This window comes from Poecilia mexicana, unplaced genomic scaffold (assembly GCF_051168715.1).
Source record: "Poecilia mexicana isolate PSO_F unplaced genomic scaffold, ASM5116871v1 scaffold_5, whole genome shotgun sequence".
Lineage (NCBI taxonomy): Eukaryota > Metazoa > Chordata > Actinopteri > Cyprinodontiformes > Poeciliidae > Poecilia > Poecilia mexicana.
The window spans coordinates 7,483,725-7,508,499 of record NW_028263374.1 but is presented as its reverse complement, the minus strand read 5'-3'; the positions used below and the strand labels follow the sequence as shown (position 1 = coordinate 7,508,499).

The 24,775-nt window shown below is 39.6% G+C and overlaps 1 protein-coding gene across 8 annotated transcripts in view; it reads right to left on the bottom strand.

The window, feature by feature from the left end:
- Positions 1-24,775, bottom strand: part of magi1b (membrane associated guanylate kinase, WW and PDZ domain containing 1b) — a 143,414-nt gene that overhangs the window by 66,301 nt on the left and 52,338 nt on the right. For all 8 annotated transcript variants that reach the window (XM_088005437.1, XM_088005434.1, XM_088005430.1 and 5 more), the window contains exon 2: positions 22,692-22,808. In XM_088005437.1, coding sequence (XP_087861563.1) covers positions 22,692-22,808 — 117 coding nt within the window. The remainder of the gene's footprint in view (positions 1-22,691; positions 22,809-24,775) is intronic.

Sequence of the window (24,775 nt, the reverse complement as noted above, 5' to 3'; positions counted from 1 at the left end):
ATGTATGACATTGATTAATCGCAGTATTGATCATGGAATATGAATTTCTCTAGGGAAAAAATACGAAGATTGCTATTTTAGTTATGCTGCCCGCGCTTGCTGTTTAAATCCTAAAAAGAAAATCCTAAAGGAATGTCAAAACGTAAATTCTGTCATCTACTTAAATCTTGGTTTCTGAAATAGTTTTTTTTTTCCTCATTTTCATGGTGAAGGCCTCAATTCTTAATTAATGACCAATCAAATTAAGACCGCTTGAGAAAAAAAGCACTTTGCTGTTATAACTTTCTATATTTTAATTCTTAAAGAAAATTTGTAGGTTTTTCTTCCCCATCATTGCTTTCCAACATTTTCAACTCAGTTCTCCGAGGCGTCCAGTAACAACAAAATTATACATTTTCACGCCACAAATAAGATAAAACATGACCAATGCTGAACACAGCACCTAGAAAAGAATGCAAAATTATGGAGTACAATGTTTATATTGCTTGTACAGGAAAAACAATGAAAAAAGAGAGGCAGATCTGCAAGTGACCTCAAAAAAGAAGGAGTTTCCGCTATACACCAAACAAAGAAAATAAAACTGAGAAGCTCCTGCTGTGTGCCGATGTTCTTTCACACAGGGGGAGAGAGTGTGAGGTACGTTGGTAACACCTAGTGAGATCCTGACGTATGTTTGGGGGGAATTGTGTGAACGTGTGTTTGATTTGGCACGCAGCCTGTGAGATTCACGCCGTCCCTTAAATGGCTGCTGAAAGTCGAGCAGTGTGGCAACGACAGAGAAGGCTTTTCTTTTAAATAATCCTTGGTCAGTTTTTGCATCGATTTTCAACATATATTGGCAAAATTTGAGCAGATTTCCACACATTTTTTTTTTCACAATAAGAAACGGTATGAATAAAACCATCCAGACAGTGTCATCTATTTCATCCCTCTCCCTTCTTTTCATGCTTCTCAATCTTCCATCTCGTCTCCAAATCACATCGTCTCTGGTAAGTAAGAAGGTAAAAATAGACGTGAGGCGATGTGGAGGGAAAGCTCCCTCTGCCGCCACGCTCTGTGACAATGGTGATAAATCATGGGTGTGGACATCCTCTCTCAAACGGCGGAGCGTCACATTCACACCGGCATGCAACAAACAGCAGAGCCGTCCGTGTAGGAAGGACTATCGTTTTCTCACACAAAGAGATCTTGACCAGCATCAACTCGGATGGCAAGCTGTCTCAAAAGGAGAGTGAATTTCATTTGCATGTCCATCGCAAGAGACAAGACGTTACGTCGTAGAACACGTTAAAAATCTATTGATTGCTACGTTATTTAGAGTCCGTCAGACGAATGGTTTCGTTTTGTTTCGTTTTCCAGGCACAACGAACGTCCTCCTTAAAGCATCTTCAGCTTATTATCCCACCAAACAATGGCCGCCATTGATTCGACTCTATTTAGACACTTCTCTCAGAAAACCCAAATAGGAAGTGGAACTGTGACCGGTATATCAAAGGGGAATCGAAAAGCAGGACCTTGGCTGAAAGCCATGGCCAAGACGCAGTTATCACCAAAGGCTGAATTCATTCACTACACCCTGAACACAAAAGCTCCTTTGACCAGGCTGTGAAATGAAGTGAGAGGGAAAGACCGGTTGGGATTTCTGGGACTAGAGTTGGAGATTAGACGAGTTGAGTGACCATCCCGCTTCATGCCGACTTCAGACAAAATGAGGCCAAGGAATTGAAGAAATAGCATTATTTCCAGGTATTGGCACAAATAATCAAGCATTCAGTGGAAATGGACTGTTGAGGGACAAGCAAATCACTTCAAGGAATTCAAGTATGTTTCTGGGTTGTTTGCCAAGAAACGTTGCTCTGCATGCACTCTGGCTTCCCAAATGTTTTCTGTAATATTACAGAAATATGAAGTACCAGAGAGGTTTGACATATTTCATAGTCGCATCAAAATCAGAAATGAGATACATGAGGAAACAAAGATGGAAAGAACTAAAAAAGGATCAAATTACCGAGCATTGATGACTTTATCCTGGATAAGTTTTTTTTATTATTATTTAACTGTTTCCAGACTCCATTCATCCAGCAATAAGTCAGCTAAGCACACACTGAATTGCAGGTTACATTTTTGAATGAGATTCAACTGTCAAAAACTATTCCCACTTTTTCTCTGTGGGAAATCAATTACTTTTCTTTTGCAATACAGCATTGAAGTTTTTCTCACTTTTTCTCCCTTTCAAACCAAATTTTTCTTGTGCCTGATCACAGTTGGATCATGCAAATATTCAAACATTACACGTAGTAAGAATTCCTACTGAAAGTTGAATTTTCCACAGTCAAGTTTACAGCGATACAGTTGCAACAAAAGTAAAAAGAAAAAAAATCTGAGAACTTTATTGTTAAACTGCACAGATTAGTGATTTGTAAAACAGTGAACACAACATACTCAAGTCCCACTAGGACACAACAATAGACCTCTTCAGCGAGAGCGTCGTTAAAGATTCAGAGTTAGCGATTTTCAGTATCAGTAAGATGTCTACCAGTCAAGGTGTAACAACACTAATAATAAATACTAAGATACAAACAGAGTTAGAGGGGGTAAGCCAACAAGCCTGAGAACACCAGCTGTGTGTTTTGCTGCAGGAGGGACTGGTGCACTTGACAAAACAGATGGCAGAGTGAGGAAATATTAATGTGTGGAAATATTGAAGCAACATCTCAATGAGTCAGCCAAAAAATTAAAGCTTGGAAACAAGTCAGGCTTCTAAATAGACAACAAATGACAAACCTCACAAATCTAGTGTGAGAAGGTTGTGTCAAGTGACACTTTGCAGAGCAGCTTAAAGATTGCATCAAAAATATATACATGGCTTTTAACCAAAAATTAACTATTTTAGTAATCCTAACTAATCTAAAAATTCATTTTTAAATTACAGAATTTCAGAAAGACAGAAAACATGCGTTTGTTTTTTTTTTTTGCTTATCTGATTGTAACACTTTAAATGATTTAATAATCTCACACAAGACAATAAATCAGAGGTTTATCCTTTGAAATAATGATGGATAATGTTGACTTTTATTTTGAAAATTAAGGCGATAGTGAGTTTGAACATTTTGAGATGTGTGTGTTTAAAGGAGATTTACTTGGTCTTGTTGAAGAATAAACGAGAATTGTAAATGATTTAGTTTGATTTTATTTGTAGATCACACTGTCCCATAACCAGGACAATTTTATTTGGTTTTCCTGTTTTTAATGAGAGAAAAAGACTGTTACATATTTAATTTATTGAAAAAGTTTATAAAAAGTGTATAATTCAGCAAAATTTCACAAAATCTTTCATCGGTGCATCTCTACAAAAACTATTACAAGCCAGAACGCCCGTTATCGGTGTTAGCCGGAGATGAATTCAGAAAGCAGGCTCTGTAGTATTTAATAAACCTGTCACAGTTAAATCACACTCATTCGGCGTGCTTAAACACTCAAAGTTTGACACTGCTGTGCTTGAAAATAGAAAATCTTGGCTGCAGATTGGACTGCTGCTGGGTTAACTCGGCTAAAAACAACTACTAGCAGCTCGTCTAAGAAATACAGACTGACTGCTTCGGGGTAAAAACGATCTACAATTTTTCCCTCAGAAAAGCAAATGAATTTAAATGCCACACATTTAAAAATTGGGGATTTTGAGCGTAAAGCAATGGTCACCTTTGAAACACACTTGTAAACACAGCTGCATTACCAGAACAGACACACAGTGCAAACCGCACCACCTCCACCGCGTGATTCCAACGGTGACCAGATTTGACTCCTGCTGTGGAGAACAAATAAAGTTCAACACCTCAGCCTGAAAGGCAATGGGTGGGGGGATGACCATTGCCCAGCAGCACTGCTCAAGTGCTCAGATGAGCCACCTCATGCAACATTTTCAGATGGTAAATATTTGATCATATTCCTCTGCTTGTCCCTTTAAAGGATTATAAAACAGCATAATCTGCTGCCTTACATTCCCAGGTCACAGGAAGTACTGAACAAGTTGCAGTACTTCGGAAATTTGTTCACAGCAGCAGCTATTTTCAAATATTTCTCAAAGCTTGCACAATAACTGCTAAAGGATACATGTCCATTTTTAAATTCACATTCCTAAGTTCAAAATGTCCCAGACCAGAGCAAGACATATGCTAATGATCAATGTCAACAATTTCTGAGCATCAAGCAAATATGAAAAAATGATCGAACAGTGAACAAGACAAACTTTTTAGGAGAACCAAAATGAAAATGATGGATGACTTCCAGCTTGAGTAGCCAGTTTGAAATCTTTTTCTGATCAATGAATGCACCACTAAAATGTGTTTTGTTAAAGATTGTGCAGACATTGTATGGATTTTCTTTACTACTCCTTTTAGGACCAGCAAACTTCATCAACATGCAGTTAAACATGTGCTGCTGGGTAACCAGAACTTTCAAAATGAAACAGTTGCTACATTTAGTGTCTGCATTAACTAGCCTTTCTATTAACGTCCAAAACAATCCTGGTGCGTCCGCCAGAACATAAGCACCAACAAATCCTGCCTGCTAGTATTTCTACATGTCCAATCCAGACTGACTAACAGAAAAACATCTTCTACTTCCCCTAAACACCGCCATGTCTCTGGATTCTGGACAAGCTGCCAGAAAGAAATGTCAAAATGAATTAGAAAGAACAGTCAACTTCATCACGCTGAGGACTGGAGCTCCTCAAGGTTGTGTGCTCAGTCCTTTGTTGTGTAAACACAGCATGTATGCACACATGTGGAAAACCTGATCATTTATTTGCAGATTGCACTACAGTAGTGGGACTCTTAAGGGAATGCTAAATCCTCATAGACCAAGAGGGTTGTTGCAGAAACAAGCGGAGGATTGAACAACAAAATAGATAACCATCCATGTCAGGTGGCTTTCAACCTAAAGGCAACACTGTGCACAGTCTTTAAAAAAAATAAATAAATAAAAAATTAAAACTTCATGTTCATTGGAGTAAAAAAGAAAATGGTAAAACTCGATCAATCAAAAAACCCAATATGCCATGTATTTACTTGATGGCTGGGCCAGACCAGAGTTAGTAAAAATATGAGCGACTTTAAAAAGGTTGGGCGGAAATGTGTATTGAGCAACTAATTTTCCTCTCTCAAGCCGATGGGTCTTTGAAAAGTAGATTACTTTTCCAAGCCTTGACTTTTAAGGCTGTAGTTTTCTTAGCTTTACGCCAACACACCAACAACAACAGCAAAAAGATTTAATCTGCTTCAGACTATACCTGGAAGGTGTAAAGTGCCATGTCAAATTTGAATACCTATGGGAAGACTAAGAGATGCACGAAATGAAAACGTCTCATTTTAGATCATGTCAGCTTTTGGACGGCGTTTGATGTCTCTGAAGATCAGCTCAGTGTCACTCTGACCTGAGCACCGATCTACACGTTTCCCCTCCACACAGGATCTGCTACCAACAACAGAGAGCATCCAGTTACCTTTCAAATCACGATCAATACGTCAACACGGTCATCGGTCACAATCTCTACTCTGACCTTGGTCGTCATGGTAAGTCTTTACCATCAATCAGCTTACAACGGATCGACACATCTTTTCATGACGTCTTCCCACCACCTCCGACCGAACAGTGGTGTTCATGGTTTAGAATTGGGATCATAGACGGCAACGCATGTTGGACTTTGAAGTATGTTTGATTGCCACATGGGGCCTTGCAGATGCATGTATAACCCTTGCCACATCACAGCCAAAAATCTCAATAGTTTTCTGTCACACATCAATTTGCATATAGGCTAGCACATCAGTTTGAATGTCATCTAACCAGAGTATATGTTGGCTGCTAGTTTTTTGAAACGTATAACACATAGGAAGTCACACACGAAGTAAGCCTCCCAGTCAAAACTTGAAAAAGAGCTCATTATTTTACTACGGCTTCACGCACAGCCCTCCTCTTAAAACTCTCTTATTCAAGCTTCATGCTAACATTAACTGGCAGACACATTCAGCAGCTCATCTATATTTAATTGATAGCAACCTATTTTTAAGGGAGTGTCTGGATCTCTGGTGGCATGACAGGCCAAGATTGGTTATATTTATCCTGGCACATGGTGACACGAGTCTCCATTTGACAATATAGTGATACTAAAGCAAAAATAAGCAAAACAATAAAAGGTGCTTAAGACGTTTCAGTGGTTAAAGGAACATAGGACGAGAATCTGAAATTAAACTTTGGTCCATTTTTTTTTTTTTTTTTTTTTGCTTCAACATATTGACATTGTGACACTGAAGACGGTAAAAAAGGAGGTGCATGCCTCCACTTAGACGCAAGCCAGCTTCTAAAAATACCCGTGTGTGAAAAATCTGTTTATTCCCTTGACTTGCATTCTCCCCAAAGCAACACAGCACCCTAAGCGCGCACATCCCTCAGGCCTGGCCTTGCAGTTTAGCTGTGACCTACATTTAATTCCTTCTACAGGAGTCGGTGTCGACTTTTTGTGCAATTTGACTCCTTTTTGCTGAGAGCTGAAGAGCCGTCTTGCTTGACATCTCCATCAGATCCGGTTTCATGGTGCTGTTTAGCTTTCCTTAAGCTTGCCTGAGCCTCACAGATGGCTTGATTTCAGCAGAGGAAAGTGAACCAGATTAACTTCTCGGCTGAAATAAAGATCCAGGGAAAAACTGTCTAAAAATTGCAATGAGTAACTGCAAGGTGCTGGCTATTTTGGTCACAACCAGGATCTGAGGCTCACAAAGATTTTAAAAGTGTGTGAATCATCAAAGGGCAACAGCTCACAAGTAATCCCACATGAAATCTTTTCACGGTTGATGAGATGACAGCAGCGGACCACGTAGCGCACAAGTTTGTCGTCAGTATTGTTCTTGGCGAAATATGATGACAAGTTCTGGTGACTGTTTGGAAATCGCATATAGATTTTTATGCACCTCCATAAATAACCCGAGATAAGAACAGCTTTTGTAGCAGGTCTTTGTTAAACATTAAGATGAGCGTAAACCTGACTGAACAACGTGTGGCTATAAATGAAGCAAACCATTTCCTCAACTCCAAGTCCGACTCGCCTAAAGGACTTTTGGCTCATTCTTCTCCACCAATCAATTTCACATCTGGGATCTGATCTAAACCTGCATTCTTTTGCGCTTACAGGTATTATTGTTTCTATTTAATTCCTAGATAAATACCAGATACATTTTCTGGAGAAGACATAAAATTCAAACAGTGACTGTAAGTCATGCGAGCTGTGATGTTGCAGGAAAAAACTGACCCAGCCATTACAGTAAAATCTGGATTTGTTATTTATTTGATCATGTTTTGTTTTGTTTTTAGTTGAGCTTAAAATGTTCCATGTTGGTTATATTTACCCGTTCATTGAAGCCGAACTTAAAACAGTTGATTGTTCTACAGTGGATAATTACTGTTTGGCAATGTTCTTTAGTTTGTTTACAGGAGGAAAAATTGCTGTGATAAGAATTTATCATCTTGCAATATTAACAATAAACTCAAACTGCCAACCTCTCACAAAGCTAATATGGTTGGGATTAGTTCTCTACCAACTTTGGTACTAGTTTCACGAGTGCATAGATGAACGCTGCATTTACACTTAAAAATAGCCGCCGAGATCCAGGACAATAATTCAAAACATCTAATGCAAAGGATGTTTTACTTTAGCAGCTCTTTTAAAAGTGGATATTTTTATAGAGTAAGGGGTTGCAAGGCAAGACAAAAAACACAATGAATACCACAAAATATTGTGACAAAATTTTAGATCCATATAATCCGATACTGTTATTCGAGACTCTGTTTTGATTTTCAGGTTATTCTTATGACAATTATCTTTATTTTATAATAGTAAAATCCTGATGAACTAGTTACTGTTTATAGTAGTAAGGCCAGAAGATATATCTATATGCCGTTATTTTCTTAGATTACTGATTTTATGTTGGTTGATGAGATAAATCTGAATAGGTCAAAATCACTAACAAGTCAAAGTTTTATAAATTGGCCACACAATCCTGATCAGTGCACCTCTGTCTTTTATGAAATTTTATTTCCCTTTTGAAAGTACTACACATTACATCCCACACAAATAGACTCATTTACAAAAAGAAAACAAGAAATTTAATTGTGACATTTTTTCCTCTCTCTTCAGTCATAAAAAAGCTACAATTTTGACATCTCAGTCATAATTATCTTTTTAATTCAGCCACTCAACCAGCAAACAAAGAACTAGGGGGAATCCTATTAGTCGAGATTTGTTTGCATTTTTGAGAGAAAACCCGATTATATTGCGAACCATTAGCTTTGTGCTTTAGAACCTCTTTTTCTTAACCACATGTGTACCTTTCGTAGCTGTGCGACTCAAAATATGCTAATCAGATGTAAATGATATACCCCAAAACATTTGGCTTTCCGGGATGAATATGAAACTTTGTGTTTTAATGATTTTTAGGAATCCATCTATTGAAAATGCAAAGACCATTATGCAGATTTCCTAAAGATTTATTTATTTTTTTTTGCTCTGATGAAGTGCTTCAAAAACCTCCACATGACCAACGGAAGATTAACACGACTAAACATGCTTCCTTGAAAGGTTAAACACATGCACACAGTAAGAAAGGAAACACCAACGGCAATAACACTGAGAAATTAAGAAATGACAAAACAAAAAAAAAAAAAAGGAAAAAAAAGATTCCAACATTTTAAAACTGTTCCAGTGCTCAGATCCATCAGCTCAAAGTGGGACACCGTAAACGTGTTTGGCAATAATTCATTATCATAATTGTTCTATTAATAGAGTCAGCTATTGTTACGGAGCATTCAGGTCAGCCAGCACAGATACTATTTAAACAAGTAGATTTTGAGTGGTTTCTATATATAATATCAGGGCAATAGAAACAAACCAAATCAAGTAATCTTTATGTTTCAAGTCTGACACTGGGTATGTCAAATTAAAAACTGGAGTATTGTTTTATTTCATATTGTAAGGTTAGAGACAGTCACTATCTGCATAGCTTTAGATTAACCCAGCAGTACAGGGGACCAGCAGCTCCCCACGCGGCCTCTATCCTCCCACATTGACTTGTTTTATTTTAAACAAAATAAAACCGAAAAACAAAATGATAGTAACAATAATAATACCACATAATCCCTCCCTCTGTTTCTCAGCCACCACTTCGTGACTTCTGCTTCTTCAGTACGTTTCTTTTGTGGGTTCTACTTGTGTGGTCCAGAATAGCTGTTTTGGTCTCTGCTTTGACCAGAGGATAACTGTGGCTTTTCAGGCCACCGACTCAGTCCCACTACAGGCTTCATTTTTATCAGCGGTCCAACTCCACCAGTGGCGCTTCTGATTCAAACGCCAAGGCTGATCCACCAACTAAACTGCCATTTATACCAAGATCCACATGTAAAGAAGTGCAAAGAAATGCAGATATAAAGGTGGTTTGCATAACAAGACAATGTTTTGGGTCATCATTCACTTAAACTATCAATAAGCTGCCAAAAATAAAGCTACTAAGCTTTTTTCCAACTTACAAGAAAAAGATTATTAGGTGAAAAATAAAATCAGAGCGCGCCATTTTTAAATCAGACTAATGATCAGAATAACAAATAAAATTGATTACTAAAATATTCAGTAGACTAAAGTAATTCCCAAAGTATCACACAAGACATTGAGGTGACTTGAACTACGGTTTATCCTCGTCCACATTTTAGACTCTCACATTTAATGCTTTGCTGTAGGAGTCGCCGCTCAGAAAAACGCAGCGCAATGCCATAACTGACAGAAGAAGAAGAGCTCTACAGACGACCATCTAACAAACGCAGCTTTTCTTTTCATCTCACCAAATCAGATTTTTCCAACCCAAGGTTTTAAAACCTGATGGATCCAGTGTTTCTAAATACAACTTCTGAAAAGTCTTGTTTTCATTCCAGGTCAAATTTAATGGATGACATTACAGTAAAAACACAATTTTTCCTGGAAGGTGTTTACAATATTTGTCCATATTTGACAGTCAAAGAGAACGCGGCAACACAGTGGAAGAGCTTCTACAATTTAAACATGTCACAAACAAATCCCGTATTTTTTATTGGGATAACTGGAGCATCCCAGGGTTTCGGGTAGATTTCTACCAACTACACATGCCTGACTTTGCCCATTTTTACAGAACAGACCAGGCTCACTCAGACTGGCTGGAGAAATCTTTGAATATAATCGATACAAATGTTCAATTTAGGTCTCTACTAGGTTTTCTCTGATTTTAATTCCGCACATCTTCCCATCTCTGTCCCCGTTTACAGGAAGATTCCCACCATGTTCCACTTAGGGGATAGTGTATTCAGGGAAATACAATAACAAATAAATTACCATCTGCAGTGCAATTTCAGATTCACAAAGAACTTCTTGGATATCATATTTTAACCGGGGTCCATTCATTCTGCAAATCTACAGCATATTTAGCCATTTGGATGAAATGTGACAATTCTCAATGTCTTTAGTGCTTGAGAGGCTAAAACTTAGAGAATGGTGGAAATGTCACGAAATGGTAAAGCAAGAAATGATAATAAAGATGAAGCTTATTGGCCTACATTCTATGGTGGTGGCAGGGTCATGCTGTGGTCTTATAATGACCTCTCCATGCCACTAATTACTGTAATTAGTGATTTTACAGTAAAGGAGAATTACTACAAATGCAGGTTATGGTTTCTAGCCACTAAAACCTATTTATCATTTGCCTTCTACTTTACAATTACCTGATGCTTCCTTTTGGTTTGTCACAGAAAATCCCAAGACGACGCACTGAAGTTTATAGTTATAATGCGACAAAATGTGGAAAAGTTGAACATAAGTATCTCTTTTTTATCATTTTTAATTGCCTATTTTTGTGTATAAAGATGTTTTTATATGGCTGGTTGACTGATGCTTAGTTGCTTATGGTATAGTAAATTGTCTTTTAAGAGAAGGCATAGACTAAGATTTTTTTTCTTCCAACTACTCCTTTTAACGTAAAACTTGTGTTTATATCAATTCTATTTCATTTTAAACTGCAAACGAATGAAATAAATGCATAAATGTAGGAATATTTTTTCTTTGTATAACTGATGGGTGAAAACCAGGAACGGCAACAGCTTACGTGTTAAAAAATCTGGCCACAGTCTCAAAGCAGAAGCTGTGCCCTAACTGCAAACTGAATCGTTTCTTTAAATCTCCACAATCAACATGCAGTCGTGAAAGCCGGCCAACCGAGTCCATATTTTCCCAAGAAGATACTGAGGCCCGTCCTCGTGGATCCTTGTCAAAAACCTGCATGCTTACACACAAACACAAGGGGAAGGACAGCAGACTGCCATCGTATTCCAATAACCAAAACAGATCCATCCACCATGTTGGCCTGAGCAAGCCTGCCAAACGTATTTTTTTCTTTTTCTTTTTTATGAAAGACACACACACAAACAGGCACGCAAAGAGGGGCTGACAAGCTGACTGGGGTTTGCTAGCTCGGCAGGGGGATGGAGCCATCTGTCCCAGTAAAGGGTTAATCCAACCGAAAACCACAGGCCAGCATTTTCCAGTACTCAAATTTCTGACTACGTTCTGGCTAGATGTATTTGTTTTGCCTCGGAGAGAGGAAAGCCCGGTCCGACAGATGCCTCCACCATCTCGCTTTCTTCTTCGAAACCCCTTCAAAATCTCCTTGTGTGGTGTTGACTTTGACATAAGTGGCAAAGATGGCAGTGTTTGCAGCTGATCTGGGTGCCTTTAATTAGAGGATGAATGTCCCCAGATCCAGAGAATCAGAGATTCAGAGAGATATGAGGTGTTCCACATGTCAATAAAAATAAAAACAGGCCTTCCTTCAGACCTGTTTTTTCTTTTCTACATAGGTATTGAAATATAGAAAGATGCAGGGGGCTCGAGGAGCAGAGTAGTAGTTGAGAGATTAGACTAAAGGGGGGGAAAAAACCCTTAAGGGGCAAGAGGGCTGTGTGAAGCTAAATCAGCCAGAAACCAGCCTGAAAATGCCCCCCGCGTACACTCGCAGCCAGCCTTTGTCTTTTTTTTTTTTTTTTCTTTCCACGGTCAAAACAAGCTTGGCCGGCTAAGTGCTGCTACCTACAGCTACATGGGAATGGGAAAGAAAAGCTTTAAAATGAACAATTTAGAGGGGCGGGGAGGGAGTGGGCATAGAAGGGTAGAAATGGAGGGGAGAAAGGGTGGGTTCGAGGGCCATCCAGACATTAGATAGATTGAAGAAAAAAAAACAGGGAGGAAGGGGGGAAAAAAAGGAGACAGAGAAAAATGGTAAAAGAATGAAAGGGAGAGGATGGAGGAGGAGAGGAAGGAGCTAAGCTTAGCATCCGAGGAGCTCCAGCCGGACAAACGGGACGGGCAAAGCGGCTTCCAGCACGATCACACATCATGTCAACACTGGCGACTGGAGGGTTTTCGCACGAGACGTGCGCAGACGGTCGAACCTGAGACAGACGAGACGCAGACGGCTTCCGTTTGACCACAAACACATCAGCCTCCATTACTGCCGGCGATGTGCCTTCCGCCTGATGCACAGCCTTCCTGCCTCTCCTCCATCCTCATTGCCACACTCCTCCAATCCCCCCCTCCACGAGTATTAAATCACAGCCGCCCCTCGTCTTCAAATCAAACACAAAAACAAAATACCTCAATCAGAAAAGGTTGTGATTGGCTCCTGCTCCCTCAGCCTACAGTCCGGAGAACACCACCACGTCGACAGGAGACAGAAGAAGAGATTTAAAAAAAAAAAAAAAAAAGAAGAAGAAGAAAAAAAATCCAGTCAGGTGTAGATGAGAGGAAAGAAGGAAAGGGTGGGGGGTGTGGGAAGGATGCAGATTTAGTTATCCTTTCTCCTCCTGTGCCTGTGTCCTCTGTCCAGCTCTGGCTTGGGGATGCTAGGCTAACTGGAGCTAAGCTAAGCAGCATCCACACATTGGCTTAATATGTGCCCCGTCTCGCACACACCAATGCGAGGCTTCTGTGTCTCTCTCACTGACTGAGCCCCGCTGTTTCCCGTCTCGCAGGCACCCAACATGCACCCGCCCACCCCCCCTACACACACAGCCCTCTTCTCCTCCCTTTTGGCTCGTCACCCCCCATTCCCTCTTGTTCTCACAGATGCCATCAGATCCCAAAACCTGCTATTTTCTCTGTTATTCTCCCCATACACCGGTGGTATAGCGTGCACCAACTCATACACAAGCCGTCTGCTGTTTTGAGTCCATAACAAGTAATCCTTGACCAAGATGTGAGGGAAAAGGAGTGAGGGGAAGAAACTTTAGTGCCTCGCTGAGGGGGAAGCTGTGCTGGAGTGAGACAGGAGCTGCATAAATTTACATGTCAAACAACGGAACGAGCTCAGAAGTTCACCGACTTTTATAAGTGTTACAACTCCAGCAGATGAGTGCTGAAGAGTTCAGCACAGATTTTGCGTGAGACGACAAACTACGAATTGCAAACTCTCAGATCTAGTCGAGATACAGCTTGGGAAGAAAGACACGCAGCTAAGAGTTGGGCTCATTTGTTATGCCCAGAGGTCAGAGGAAGGGGGCTGGGAAAAAACAAGAGGAGCACATAAGAGTCTGTGGGGTCAAAGGTCATCCAAGACATTCAAAGACCTCAGTGTGCATCAGCTGTATTTTGTAAAAATGCATGTACTGGCTTCCTAACCCTTTCCAGTCTGAAAGATAAATGACTTTGCTTCCCTCTTCAACTTCTCAAGAAGCAACATAGCATGTTGCTTTTAAGCCGACTTTATGCTGCCAGGTAGGCTGTAATAAATTAACAGTTTGATTCTACATGTCTGTCATTAACTAGGCCCAAATATCCGGGAAAACACAGTCATAAGATTTAACAAGTGGTACAATTATAGTTTAGCTAGGTTTATCCCATTACTATATGAAACAATGTCCGTGGCTTGTTTTCATTCCATTATGTTTCATATTTTATTTTACTTGATGATCTGAATCATTTCTGGGGACAAAAACGTTAAAAACAGAAGACATCCGCAAAAAGGCTGTGGCACGGTATTCCAGCTTGCCATGTATTCACACTCTATACAAGTAACATCTTTGACCAGTTACATGGGCGCCACCGGTCTTGATGCTCACCACCTGTTTTTGATGACAGGGTGCTAAAGCCCATGGAGAGTGATGGAAACATTGGGATACAAGGAAAAAAAACTCTGAACCATCGCTGATGGCTAAAATGACTGATTTTAAGTTTAATTCCCACAGATACAACTTCCACACCAAAGAGCACTGTTGGCTGCCTTCAGTTTGGTGCATTCAATGACTGAAAAAAGACTATGCTAAAGATTGTCCAATTAAGACCAACAGATCATTCATAATTATGTATAAAATAAGAAACGTACAGTAGGAAAAAAAAAAGAAAAAACAAACTTCACATACATGACTGGTAAAGTGAAGCCATTTGCAGAACTTAACTTGTCATTATTGCAGTTTTTTTTCTTAACCACAGTTCCTGTCATGTTCTAAAAGTTATAAAAGCATATTAAAATAAAAACACGTATTACAACAAAGTAACTTAACAGTGTACTCTGACCTACAGTCTATTCGCTGTCTAATGTTTGTGAATTCACCTATTCAATTTTTTGTAAAGCATATAATATTTGTAAAAAAAAAAAAAAAACAGGTAGGGAAGCTGAAATACCTTGACACAAGCGAACTTCGCAGATGCTAAGACAATTTCCACTTTTAATGCATATTAAAGTATATTCATTGCCTGATCTATTAAAATAGGCGGTTATAAGCAATTATAGATGGGCTCTCAAGTATTCATAGATTTCAGCTGGTTTTGTGACTAAAATCTACAAAATAGCTGTATTAATAATTTACAGAATGTTACATTTGTTTCATGCTGTTTTACTGTAGAAGTAAAACGTCTGTCAAAAAAAGTTATTTAAGCGTTATATTTCAAAAACCTTTGGATACATTTGAATTTTCCAACATTTGGAGAAGCATTGTCAAAGGGAAAATGCATTCCTGTCCACACTCTTGCTGTTTGCGCGTGCGTGCGTGCGTGCGTGCGTGCGTGCGTGCGTGCGTGCGTGCGTGCGTGCGTGCGTGCGTGCGTGCGTGCGTTTTTCCCTCCACACAGCCATTGAGAGATTTTTTGGGAATGACTTATCTCAGCGCCTTGTCGGTTTTTAAACAATAATTTGGAAACAAGCATGAGACTAGAAAACCGTGGAAATTACAAACAGCACTTGGCGAGTTCCTTGCCCATCACTGTGACCATAATGGGTACATGCTTCACCATCTCACCCACTCTGTGGCTCCACAATTTTCAGGGTCAAAAAAAAAAAGAAAAAAAAAAGGCTGGAGTAAATAACTGTTAAATAGAATCTCTTGAAGAAATGCTGCTGAAGGGAGAAGTATCAAATGGTAAAACTGTTCATTTTGAAACCTTATTTATGTGGTCTGCAACTATAAATGGAAGAATATGAAACTAAACTATGCTAAAATGTCATCAAATTCAAAACCAAACCATGAAATAATACCTTTATCTGACGTTACATTGGTAATGACACTAGTTTATCTGAATATTAATATACAATAGTTAGCGGCCAACACGAACATACACTATTGTACAAAAATGTAAACCATGAATATAAAAATTAAGGGAACAAATAAGACATGTAAAAGATGCTTTCCTAATTTCGCAACATTTAATTAATAAAAGATTATCAAAGCTTAGAAAAGGCTCTGAAATAACTCTTCAAGTGCTGCTGTATTCACATCAGCTTGTTGGTAAAGTCCGAAGCGGCGGACACAGACGTGTGTTTAAATCAGCTCAGAACCGGTCTAACAGGAAGGATCCGTCGTTACAAACCCAATAAAAACATCCTTGATGAACACAACAAACCTTATGCAACATGTGGCAGAAGAGACACAGAGGATTTGGGATTCTGTTCTGAATCGATATGGTCTGATCACTTCCCAGCCCCTTGGTTTTTGATTTATTCGCCACTTTTTCCCATTTAGGAACAACTACGGCTGTTGTAATGATGTTATTTGTTTGTCTCAGGCATCACAAAGTGATTGCAACTGTGAGTGCAATCTGTAACCTCAGCCAACCAGCATGACGACGGCGACCTTTGTTAACACTGTAGATCAACAGCACCCTCACCTTAGTACAATGCAACTGTAAAACACAACAGTATGCTTTTATATTAGCTTAATTGGTTACATACAATCAGTGAAGTTGTTTTTTTTTTTGCGCCTTTCAATCCTTTTTGCCCATCCCCCTTCCACCACCCCCCCACACACAAAAACTACACCCCACCCCCATCAGGATCCCCACAGCTTCAGCACCCCCCTTCCAATCGAGCTGTCCTCTTAGCCTATATACAGGTCGTCCAATCGTCTGCAAAGCTAGCGCCGCTGTTCATGACACATGCACGTGAACGCAGGCTTTTTCAAACCTCATTGAGTTCAGACGTGACTACTGAGCCATCAGTAAACAAAGCTACTTGCCTTGATGCGGGAGACACCCGAGCCACGTTTGTAACGCCGAGCATCGGGGGTTAAAGCCAGGTATAAATCCAACAGCACAAGCTTTCTCACTTCCTGCTGCTATTGCTCCGACTGCTTACAACTGGCAAGAAAAATATAAGAAAGGAAGACAGAGACTGCTACTAAAGGGAAGAGAGAGCTGCAGAGGCAGCAGGGGGACGAAAGACAGTTGTGTCATAGCTTTCGGGGAGTGGAGTGGAGTGGGGTGGAGTGGAGTGGGGTGGGGGGGTTAAGGAATGGAAGCAGGACAGAGGGAGAGGAGGGCTTGTGGGGGTAATGGGAGAATGGGAATGCATTGATGGGGTGACCACAAGGGAAGCAGACAAATGCCTCAGCATTCAGGGGAGGGTGGGTCCACTGGGTGTTATATTTGATCAGGGTGTTATGGTAACAGTTAATTTTCTTTTTTCCCCCACCATGGCATTTGAGTTGAGATTTTTAGAAATGAAGTTTCAATTTAAAACCGATATAGAAACCGTCAACCCTAAATAAATTAGGACAGCGATACTGAACACCACAATGAATATCCAATGTAAATGTACTTTGTAAGAATTTCTCTTTTCTACTCTAAACAGAAATGGGTCAGTTCTGTGGAGGGAAAAGATCAAAAGCCACTACTCCACCGAGTTCATAATAAGCACCTCACTGATCCTAAAGATGCTTTGAGTCTTCTTCGTGTGGTAATAACTTCAACAGATAAGTGTGGTGTCGTTAACATAAGCTGGTGACACTCGAGTATGGTGTGCTTACTGGTCTGAAAATGATCAGATTTTTTTTTCTTTTCTCATATGCATTTTACACCTACTTTATTTGAGCCTCTGATGGAAAATGGCTTTAATCTTTGACCAAATGTAGTACAAACTTATTTACACCATGTCTTTCTACATAATACCCTCTGGTCTGTCATCTGCGTATTTTAGAAACAACTTAATACAGTAAAACTAGTCAAATGTTTTGAACACACTGACCACTAGATGGCAGCAATATACTTCACAAATGATCCTTAGTATCTGTATCAAATATGCCTCAACAGGCACCTCAGATGTATTGAGACTAGTGGTTTGAGATGGTTTCTAAAGATGAGTTGTTGGAATGTATAAAAAAAGGCTGGGCCAATATGTCGTTTTCACAATCTACATGAATACGAGAGGCCAAAATTTTAATAGAACATATTATTTGTTCTTTAAAAATATGGTCTGACTCAACACCAAATAGTCTGTAAAGTAGATCGATCATTAAAGTGTGGCTACTTTGAATCAAATACTTGCTTAAAAGCAAGAATGACCACTTATACCCTGAAATCAAAACTTGAATTCACGTAACAGTGGAGGATATTACAGTGGCAATCTGTAAAATATGTATATTTGGGCATTCATCTACCAGCTGGAGTGCCAGATGGTCTGGTCCTTGCTTCATCTGTCTTTAAGACTACATGCACAAGAGACTGCTGAATGGAAACTGTTGGTATTCAGACGCTGATTGGGGAAAAGTGCCATGTTTATGCCGCCAAGACACCTTGAGTCAGATGCAGTTGTCATGCCAGGCCACACTATACGGCAATGTGATTTTAGCATGGCATTGAATGTATGCGCTTTGGACCCTTAGATTCCACCACCAACTTCCACGCTCCATTTAGTGGAGCCTTAACTGAACTGTGCTTACCTACTAATGCTACTAAAACCCACAATGTCCTCATGGTGATCAGCAGAGCGTGATCATTGGCATGAAGGACTAAGACTTTATAAACTATGAAGTTTGTACGAGGAATCTTTGATAACCCATGCAGGACAAAATGCATAAAGTGATAAAACGAGCTTTTTCTATTTCTGTGTAGGCTTATAGGCCTTTTGAAAACATGTTTGCAGTTCCTCAGAGGAAAACCAAGTGGAAAACCAAGGAAAGGGTCACGTTCTTATTGATTGCCTTGAGTGTCCTCTTGGCTGCAAAGGGCAACGAGGTCAACGTGAGACAGCAGGGTGAGGGGTGTAAAAAGCTCACAAAAGCTACAAGTCAACATAAAAGGGAACCCCTTCACTGCTTATGCAACTAAACAGATGGCTTTCATACAACTGGATCCACACTACTAAATCATACTCGATGGAAACTTTAAAAAAAAAAAAAAGTGTTCTGGTAGCTCTCAGAGACTTGTGCAGGAATGACGGAGAGGCGTTTTTGCATAGCAACACCTCCCCATCTGTTACCATTTCTGAATCTCTGCAGATGAACAGAGGTTTGGTAAACATTTAATCTGGTGATACAAGTCAATATATCTGATTAGATAGCTTGTGTAGACGTAAACTTTTTTTTTTTTACATTTTTACAGATATCAAACAAAAATGGCATCTGTCAATTGCAACCTTTACTCTATCGCCTACCTGCTCCATGACCACGAAACAAAAACTTTATAACCCCAGAGAACAAGTGGCTAGGAGAGTGCCGTCATGCTTTATTTACTTCAAACAACATTAGCGTGCCTGAAACCACTCAGTAATTGCAGTGGGCATTTATGACCAGACCCCCACCAAGTAACGGTGTCTGGCCGACATATGGCGTAGTGCAGACAAAGTCCCTGAAATGGGCTTCCTGCATACTGAAAGTAATTTATGGGGGAGAATCAGAAGTTAGCTAATTAAAAATGCAGGGAATGAAAATCCTGGTTTTAGTTGATGCCAAGTTTAAAACTAAGCAACAAATCCAAGTATCTGCTTCGTGTACATTTTCTGCTCTGGCCTTGCAAAAGTATAATCCTAATTGTTTTTCATAGATTTAGTCAAGGTTCAAACACAAATTGCAATGCATTTTAATGACATTTTATGGGATGAACCAGAGAACGGTATTGCTTAATGGTGATAGAGAAGGAAACATAAAAATTGATTCTCAATAGGATTTAGGTTTGACTTTGACTGGGTCATTTCTGACAAAAAAATGCTTTATCTAAACCCTTCCATTGTAGCACTGACTGTGTTTCTGCAGCCTCTAACACGCTCTCTTCCATAATTCCCTGCATTTAGCTCCATCAATAATTCCATCTACTCTGACCATATTATCCATCTCTTCCAAAATATCTTTCCCACAGGATTATGCTGAAACCACCATGTTTTACTAAAGGAATATGTAGTGTTTTTCATATGCTAAAAAAGTTTAATTGTGGTCTCATCTGAACAGAAGACCTTTTTAATATATGTGTCGTCATTCCTGATTTAAGCTTTTTGAATGCAACGACTTTCTTTCTGCCACCGCGTTAAGTAGAGAACCATATCTTGATCAGTTTGCAGCCGCTTCTTACTTTGTCCATTTCAAATTGGTTTGAGAAACATTCTTTGAGGTGTTCAAAGTTTTGGCTATTGCTTTCCGTGTTCCTTGTTCTTTATGATGCTGTTTGTTCACTAATGTTCTTCAACAAAGTTCAGAGGCCTTCACAAAACAGCTGGATTTATGCTGAGGCAGAGCAATTCTATCTGCAAAGCAACTGATTTAACCGCTAGAAAGTCACATAACATAAGAACTGATCAAACGAGCTCTGTGATGATAGAATGGGTGGATCGTCGTTGCTCATCGGATTGGAAAACAGAAGGTGAAGTTCACTGCTGTGAGGAAGAGGGATGTGTTGTGTGATAAAACGGTTAAAGCAATAAGATCAGGTCGGTCCCAGGGAGGATGTGGCTTAATCGGCTTGGCTAACTGCATGGTCAATATTGGCCTGCAGACAAATGTAACACTACTCTGATCAGACTTAAACAATCAGCCCTAATTAGAAATAAGAGTCAAGTGTTGGTGCGGGGCAAATACCCTAAATTAAACACTGATCTACCACCAACTGGCCAAACTCAATCATGTGTGAAGTTCTTGCACCAGCAGAGTGAAATATGAAGTGCTTTGTATTTGCATCCGTTTAAAACTTTTCCAGACTTTTATCATGTTACAGTAAATGACTTCAATGTACTGAACAGGATTCAAATTAGGGCTGTTGTAAACGAATATTTTAGTAATCGAGTAATCTATTGATTATTCTTACGATTAATTGAGTAATCAGATAAAAAAAAATTCTAAAATGAAATATTGGTAAATCTGGCATAATACCGGTGTTACTATCAGATATCAATATCAGTCCAATTTTTCATATTTGAGCATCCCTAACAGTTGCTTTTTTGTAGTTTAGAAAACTAACCTGTAACAATAATAGCTCACTTTCTAAGTTAACCAGAAGAAAAGTTATAGAAAAATCTGAAATTATATTGAATTTAATAACAAAGAGGCAGGCTCATAAATATGCTTATAAAAAATGTCTACAATCCAGCTTTTAGTTTATGTATTCATCTTCAGTGAGTTTAATAGATTAATTAAACTCACCTTGCCACCTAACCTGTCACGCTTTGGGTTTGAAAATACGGGAAATGCCGCCTGGAGTGGGAGGAGAGGGCGAATGAACGAACGTAAGATGGGGTGGAGGGGAGGAAATAGACCAGCGGACTGACGAACCGTTAGACCGGGGGACGAACACGGGGGGAAGCAATACGGGATATTTACGACACCTTCACTGGTCACACTCAGAAACTCATCTACCAGCCATGTACGATGCGCTCCGCCACCCGTTTCTTCAGACCGGGATATGAAATTTATTGTGCGGTTCGTCGGTAAAGCTACATTTACACGGTAAGCATCAGCTACTCAGCCGCCCGCCCTGTTCAGGCTATCCGCTCACCTCAGCGCTCTTCCCGCCGTTCGCTTTCAACCAGCAGCCCCGGAGGAGAAATGCTGCCGTACTCCAGGCATTCCCCAGTCATTTTAAGGATGCTTATTGGTTCCCCAAAAACAATAAAAAGTCGGGCATTATCATCAATCAATAAAATCCCCACGGGCCAATCTTGAAGATTGGACTTTATGCCGCTGAGACTTAGCTTTTGTCAACAACTCAGGCGGAAGTGAGAGCTCCGCGCAACGCAAATGAAGTCCCGGCCGGAACACGGTGCGCTAACTAATAAAACATAAATTAACGAAGCTTCAAGGCAGGTAAATTTTCCTCGAGGAATTTTAGTAATCGAGGTACTCGAATCATTCGAGGAATCGTTTCAGCCCTAATTCAAATAGTGTATAATCGAGAGGTGGGAGGAAAGCGATACAAGATTTGATGAAAAGTGTGGAATTCATTTGTATTTAGTACATTTAAGGCGATATTTAGTCAGTCACCTTTAACTCAAACACTTTGAGTACATTGATGAAAGTCCTGCATGATATAAAGAAAGCATTTTGTTGAATATTGTGATGTGCTTCCAAGAGGCCAGATTCATTGTTGGAATGCAAAATTTTATTGCATAGTCCTTGATATAATATAGACTACCACACATTGCATCCAAACACATATTTCTGTTTGATACATATTGTGCAACTTTAATCTCCATCAGATTCCCACATTTAGAGAATGTTTTGTTTTTCTTTTTTTTACCCATTCTGCTTTGCAAAAGCGAGTGAATAGAGGGATGAATGAACAACATCAACTGGATTTAGGTCTGGACTAACATGAAGGTTGGTTTAAGATTGTTCTAATGCCAGATATTGAACGTCTAATGCAGGGGTGCCCAAAGTCGGTCCTCGAGGGCCGGCATCCTGCATGTTTTAGTTCTCTCCCTGGTGATAGTAACAACCTCCTCATCAAGTCAGTGTTCTGCTTAGACCTTCTAATGAACCATCATTTGATGCAGGTGTGTAAAACCAGGGAGAGAACTAAAACATGCAGGATGCCGGCCCTTGAGGACCCATTAGACCAGGGCATCCCTGGTCTAATGGGTTTTCTTTCAGTATTGTCATTTATTTCATTTCATACGTCCCCATCAATTCTAGCCAACTTCTCTTTCTGCTGAAGAAGCGTACTCACAAAATGATTCGGCCACCACTGTGTTCCACCACTGGTGTGTCACAAATGCATGCCACACTTCTCAGATATTTTTTTGGGAAAGAAGTTTTAACTCCAAGCATTCTTCAGTCATTCCGTTATGGACATTAAGGTGAATTTGAAACATAAGATACAAGTAGATGCCGATGTGGTGGAGATGGTGTAAGAAAAAAATGAAGAAAGGAAGCATCAGACTCACAAGGCACTGCGTGACGGTACAGGTTTTCTCGGATGGTCTGCTGCAGTTCGTGGTCAGGTGATGACTTCTGGAAGCGCTGGCTTAGATAATGCTTCAGGTCCTTATTCAATTTCGTTCCTGTCAAAAACAGACAAAAATAAGCATGTTGGTGCAAGAATTCAACTAATGCAAAAAACAAGCAAAGCAGACCGATATCATGAGAGCCAAAATATTACAGCTACTCCACAATTATGTGCTAAATGACCAGAACATTTGGCTCCCACCAAATGAAGTGAACAAGTTGATCCCGCTAAGTTGCAGCGCATCGCTGTGACCTGCACGCTTGCTATCGTCCCACAGAGTGATGACCGCTTGTAAGCCGTTTCTCCTACCAGCTTGGGACGGGCCAAAACCGAAACTGCTAGCAGTAAGGCTAACACCACGACGCAGCCCTCCCACAGCTACGCCATCTGGACCTCAGACACACATTAGGCTACTGAGGGGCAGTGTGACTGGAGAAGGTCCATGTGTGTGTCTAGTGTGGTTTTATTTTTATTTTTTTCTTCTGATCTGAATGAGTGCGCCCACTTCTCTGGCAGAGCTTAATGTGCAAACACAGCACAAAAACAATGTGACAACATAACAGACGAAAACAATGAGGGTGGATGCAGTCAGTCAGACAAGAAAAAAAGAAAAGGCGGCCTGTTTAGCGAAAGAAAGAGGAGGGGGAGCTTCATCTAAATTCACAGCAGCTCATCACTTTCTCCTGTATTTTACTGTGTCCAATTATTTAGTGTACAAATTATTTATCTCCCATCTTTGCGTGGCTGCTGAGAACAATTTTGGTTGTCTGGGGCACACAACCAGTCGTAAAAAGGCCCTGGATCCTGTTTCCATGGAAACTGTGTGCATATGTGTGAGCAAGTGTGTGTGTGTGTGTACGTGAATGTGTATAAATCCGATGATTGAGATTGTTAGCACAGCACAGAAGAGCATTCTGCACTGGTTGGCAGATTGATGGTAGATTTATGTAATAAATGACAACTGAAGCCCAATGAGCCCAATTTATAGATGTAATAACTGCTTTCAGTTTAAAAAAAATTTTGTAATGGAAATTTTATTTCAGTGACATTGGTGTCTTCAAGTGTTTAGTTAAGATATTAAATTCACTTCTTAATGATGTCTGTGTTGAAAGCTCGACTGCCGCTTTGTTAATGCATTTAATGAAATTAAACATTCATTTGAAAGCAAATCTCTAAAAACAAACTGCAACTAATAAATTGTTGAGTAAAATCTATCAATTTTTTGCCCCTTCACCAGCCAGCTTAAGACTCAAAAATCAGCTCACAGACCAAAACGTTCACTCTTCATAGTGAAAGTTGTTACCGAGCGCAGAACGCTAATTTATTTATGTTTTTGAGCATCAATTCTCCAGAACTGGAAAGGAACAAATTAGATTTACTTGCATTACAAATTTGGTACCTTTATACGTTTTAAAGTGGTTTGTAAAATCTGTAGTCACTTTTGAGTATTTTTCCACGTGGCTTTCAACCATTACAGAGCAAAAATAGCTAAATAACAAAAAGAAGAAAAATCTCATTGCATACTACCTTACCGTGAAATTGACCGGTATGGGTTTATTGCCCATAGCAGACGCATGTATGATACATTAATGGAGAAAATTGCAAGTCACACCACCTACTCTGTGATTTTAAGTTGCCAGGGCAACACATCATGGCACAACACCAGAAACCATCAGAACAAGATCCACCAAAAAAAAAAAAAAAAAAAAAAAAAAACATTATCTAGAGATCAGCCACAAAAATTTATGATCTCTATTATTTATACATGTATTTGTCTACTACTTACTGGACTTAGCGAGTTGATTAAATATCAATATCATTGCAATATAAAGATAGTACAATATTTAACAGGAAAGAGCAGATATTTTTCCACAGAGCAAAACTGACAGGAATGCATCAAAATCCAAAAGTATTCAGCTCAACACATCTTGTTAAAATAATGATTTTAGATACAAATAACTTAATATTTTTGAAAAAAATCCATCTCAGCCTGTGTTTGCTCATAGATGTGCAAGAGCAACA